This window comes from Abrus precatorius, unplaced genomic scaffold, assembly GCF_003935025.1.
Source record: "Abrus precatorius isolate BTA unplaced genomic scaffold, Abrus_2018 Scaffold7, whole genome shotgun sequence".
Classification (NCBI taxonomy): Eukaryota; Viridiplantae; Streptophyta; class Magnoliopsida; order Fabales; family Fabaceae; genus Abrus; species Abrus precatorius.
This window is the reverse complement of record NW_020874417.1, coordinates 12,480,204-12,484,885: the sequence shown is the minus strand read 5'-3', so window position 1 is coordinate 12,484,885 and position 4,682 is coordinate 12,480,204. Positions and strand designations below refer to the sequence as shown.

The 4,682-nt window shown below is 36.5% G+C and overlaps 1 protein-coding gene across 5 annotated transcripts; it reads right to left on the bottom strand.

Annotated features, from left to right (window-relative positions):
- Positions 1 to 320: 320 nt before the first annotated feature.
- On the bottom strand, positions 321 to 4,257 carry LOC113872454 (pentatricopeptide repeat-containing protein At3g23020-like). Of its 5 annotated transcripts, XR_003505876.1 has the most exons (4): positions 1,497 to 4,257; positions 1,078 to 1,415; positions 710 to 827; positions 321 to 622 (listed from the first exon to the last, which is right to left on the bottom strand). XR_003505876.1 is itself a non-coding variant. In XM_027510016.1 (2 exons), the coding sequence occupies exon 1, from the start codon at positions 4,166 to 4,168 to the stop codon at positions 1,751 to 1,753; it is 2,418 nt and encodes an 805-aa protein (XP_027365817.1). In that variant the 5' UTR covers positions 4,169 to 4,257; the 3' UTR covers positions 1,294 to 1,415; positions 1,719 to 1,750. The 5 variants fall into 5 exon arrangements, 1 of the variants encoding a protein (XP_027365817.1); XR_003505877.1 differs by lacking the exon at positions 1,497 to 4,257 and having other exon boundaries at positions 710 to 807; positions 1,078 to 1,167; XR_003505874.1 differs by having other exon boundaries at positions 706 to 4,257.
- Between the last annotated feature and the right edge of the window lie 425 nt (positions 4,258 to 4,682).

The following is a 4,682-nucleotide window of genomic DNA, read 5'->3' as shown; positions in this document are numbered from 1 at the left end:
CTTAAAATATTTAGGTTTTGTTTAGTTGTTTCAAAAGAAAAGGAAAAAGAAATATATTTAAAAGGTAAGAAAAAGAGTGAGAAAGAAAAAAGAAAAGAAAGTTAATATAAAGCTTCTTTCCCTTTTCATCTCATCTAGATTGGTATATGAATTCTCTTTAGTTGTAGCGAGACATGATCTTTCAATTTTATTTTTACTTAAATAAAAAAAATACTTAAACAAAAATATAAAAAATAACCAAAAAAAAATTAGACAAAATTCTTTAAACGAATTTTAAATTCGCTAATTTCGCATCTCTTTCCCACCCTTCTCTTCTGCTTTTCACCGTTTTCAATATTATTAAGGCCTTATCGGACATGTAGTAACATACGAGCTGGAACATAATTTCAAATACAATATTTTGTGTTTGCCGAAAAGCAAGGTCTTCTACAATATGAATTCGGTAAGACTCGTGAAATTTTACAGGTTCCCCATCAAACGTGAATTTGCATCATCATCACCTGAAGCAAGCCACTGAGATTTTATAATTGGCGAAATCAAAAGCGGATGCAAACATACTTCTCGAGTAGCTTCGTACAACTTTCCATTAGATCTGTTGCTAAACAATAATTTTTTCTCCATGCTGGAAAAAATGAAAAAACAGAAGTCATAAATACAAGGCATAATTGAAAGGAAACCTCCCCAAGAGATAGAACGCAAAATTACCAACTTTTTATTGGAATAAAAATGTAGAACTAAGCCTTGGCCTTTGTATAAGATTCAGGAACTAAACAGAATACATTGCCGTTTGAGTCCTAATAAAATGGGCTGAAATACAAAGAAAATGCCTTCACATTCAAACTGTTAGTGACTGTTTGAATTGCATGAATATTTAAGTATGACACGTCGACAATTGCCAAACAAACTTGTTGAATAAAGACTTTTATGCACATGAAATAACACAATTTCCAGGATAGGGATTTATTTAGTTGCAAATGACACTAGAATGGAGCTAAAAAATAAAGATGGTTCAAGCTATAACTAAAAGCAAGCATTTTGACAATCATTCTGGCTCTCAAGTAATAAAGATAAATATACCTGGCCATTGAGGGCTACAAGATTAAAATCCTCTACTTCAAACCACATCTTCTCCAGATACCAAAGACGGCAGCATGCAGGATCATTGGCTCCATAAATAATTTTTACAAAAAGTTTTATTCCTTGTATATACAAAATTACTTCTGTCCTCAAAAAGAGGAAGACCCGGGGGGGGGGGGGGGTGAGAGAAAGCAGCTCATGTAGTTCCAAAGAGATTTCAACAATCCAATTTGACTGACCTTCAAGAGTACTCAGAACGAGTTAAAACTTGTTCCCATCCCAGGGTTGTAGTGTCATGATTAGGTAAAACCATGGCTCTTTCAAATATTGGAAACATCCTGGTGGAGAAAACGATCTTTAAGAATTGAAGAGCAATGTTCAGTACTGGTGAATATAAAATTAATATCAACTTATCTTACCATCAATTTCTGATATCCCAAATGTTTTGCTTCATTTTATGGACAACTATTCAAACGAACAAGCCATACCATAACAGATTATCATAGAAATTACCAACAGTCATTCTAGATACCATGATTGAAATGCTCCAACCATTCCCTCAGCCATGTAGCCAGTAAAAAGGCAAACAACTAGCTCCAGAGGAAAGCCAGACTAAGTAAACTCCAATCATGTTTTTCTACCTGATGTAGGCTCCATCCATAATTAACCACATCTACCTTTTTTCATAATGATCTCCTTCAAAAACACATAAGAGTGCTAGCATCCATGCTTGCAAACCACGAGGAAAATCCCTCTTCACCATTACTTCTAGCCTACCAACAGCCTGCTTTGAAACTCCACAATTCAGCAAAATGTGTGCAAGAGCTCTGAATGTAAAATCATCTGGTTGAATGCCAGATTTTATCATCTCCTTGAAAGTCTCTGTAGCTTCCCTTACCCTCCTATCCATAGAATACAAGCCAAGAATATTATTATAACTCAATAAATCAGTCAAGAGTCCTAGTTTTCTCATCTGTGTTGCAATTTGAATGGCCTCATCCAATCTTCCAATTTTCTTATACATGCATAACATCATTGCATGTGAAAACTCATTTGCAACTTCTTTCTTCTTCAAGCTCTCAAATATCTCTTTTGCTTGGTCAACCATAAGTCGCTCAGTATAAAGATCAATCATACAATTAGAAGAAAATACAGAAGGACCTTCATCTGATGATTGAAGCAACTTGTATGTTTCTTGTGCTTCTTTCAGGTAGCTTACTTTAGTATACAACTTTATCAAAGTGTTATAAATAGATGAATTCCCTGGAAAGCCTTCCTTTCTCATTTCATCAACATAATTAATGGCTTCTTTAACACTTCCAACATCAGAAAAAGCATTGATCAAAACACTGTAAATAATGACATCAGGCTGCACAGCATATCCGATCATCTCCTTGTATAATTCTTCTGCCATTTCCAAATGGCCTAACTTTGCAAAGCTTGATATAACAGTACAATATGGGACGCAATCACTCACAAGTCCTGCCTCCTGCATTTTTATAAGATAAGGTTTTGCAATGTACGGCATGTCAGCACCGGCCAAAATATGTATGAGAGAACTGTAGCTACATTTGTCTGCAACCACACTGAATTTCTCCATACAATCAAACAATTCACATGCTTTATCATAGCACTTTCCGATCCCATAAGCTTTAATCATCACATTAAACACAAGAACAGTGAGCTTCTTCTTTTCTTTGCAGCAAAGAAAGACTTTCTCTGCTTCTGAAGTGTATCCTCGTTCACCATATGCATCAATGATGGCAGAATAACAGTCAGAAGTAATATTCCCAACTTGGTGAAACCGCCTAAACCACAACCATGATTGCTCAAGCATGCCTGATTCTACATACATTCTAGTCAAAGCAGATTGGATGAACTCATCAATCACAAGACCCTTTTTGTCCATCTCTTGTATGAGCTCTTCTGCTTCTTGGACCATTTTCCTCGTCGAGTATGCATTCAAGAGGGTACGGTAACTCACAATGTCTGGCTCAAGGCAGGCCTCTTTCATCTTTGCAAGATATTTAGCTGCTAAGTTGATATTATTATGTTTAATGTAAAGAGCAATGAGGATGTTATACGTCCGTATGTCGGGCAGGCACTGAAACTCTTCCATTTTCTCAAACAGCAAACTCACTCCCCGCAGTCGTCCGTGAAATCCATACAAGTGAATCATTGTATTGAGCGTCACTGTAGTGAGGGCTACACCCTGTTTGATCATCCTAGCAAAAGTCTCAGATACTGCTCGAAGTTGACCAGCCTTCCCATACGTGTCAATCAAGGTATTATAAGTACGAGAGCTTAAACAAACATTGTCCACTGCATTATGAATATTAATCCCTAATCTTGAAACTTCACCACCTCTTGACCATTTCCTAAAGAATTCTTCAGCTTTTCGGAACTCGCGGGCCCTCTTGTGCAATTGAACAACAATTCCCATGGTGACCTCGTCAGGTTCCATTCCTTGACTTTGCATCCTTTGAAGCCAAGCAAGTGCTTTTTCCTTAAGTCCACCTTTGCCATAAACATGAATCAAGGTTCCATACGTGGAATTCACAGGTGCAATCCCTTTTGCATTCATTTCACTCCACAAACTCTCCACGAGGCCCCACTTACGCTCTTTGCCAAGGATCCAAAGCATTATGTTGTAATGAATCACGTTCAAGTCATAACAACCCTTATTCTTGAACCGCTCGAAAATTTGCAAAGCTCTCCGCCACGAAACCTGTGCCTTCAGAACAATGCTGATTTCCTTGTTCGTAAGACGCTCCTCCCACGGTGTGAGAGCCTCATCCAAATCCTGAATCGTGTTCAAGGCATGCAGAATTGAAGGAATGCATCCACCGTAAGATACGCATTTCTTCGAACACGTGGAGTGCACCTTGTTTCGCTGCAAAATGAGCCTGTTATTGACACTCTTTTTTAGAAGCCCAGAATGAGCATTTTTCTCCGAATTCAGTTTCTCTGTTCGAGTTTCGTTAGGCAGCGCGTGACTGGTTTTATTGGGAATGGATACAGAGTTTTCGAGTGGAGTAGGAAGAAGTGTGTTGGTGAAACCCAAAAGATTGGTATGAAGCTTCCCAAGCATTTCCCACTCTCCCAAGTCATACAAAATATTCGCCAACAAAACTGCGCTTTCCAATCGGATTCTGATTTTCTTTTCTCTTATCTGTTTTTCATTTTATTATTTTCTGTAATGGGCAGAGATGGGCTCGTTTACGTATAAAGTTTTATGGGCCTTGGGTAATTGTTAGAAGAAAATTATCTTTTGCAATATTTTTTTTGTTATTTGTACCGTTATTTTGCATCACTTTCACAATTTAATTTTTGAGAGAACGTTGAATTCATTCTATAAATTTATATATTAGTATCAAAATAGATAACCTTTTTTATAATATTTAATCATAACAAAATTGAATTCAAAGAAAATTCAATTATTAATTAAAAAAAAGTATACATATAGGACATTTGTTTGGTAATGTACGTGTGCTTTTCCTTCGAAGTTTTGTCAAAGAAAGCCTTCTTTGTTCTATACATCAAATCTTTAATTTTTCGACTTCAAAACTCTAGATTAAGAGAACGCACAATTTTTTTTATTTAAT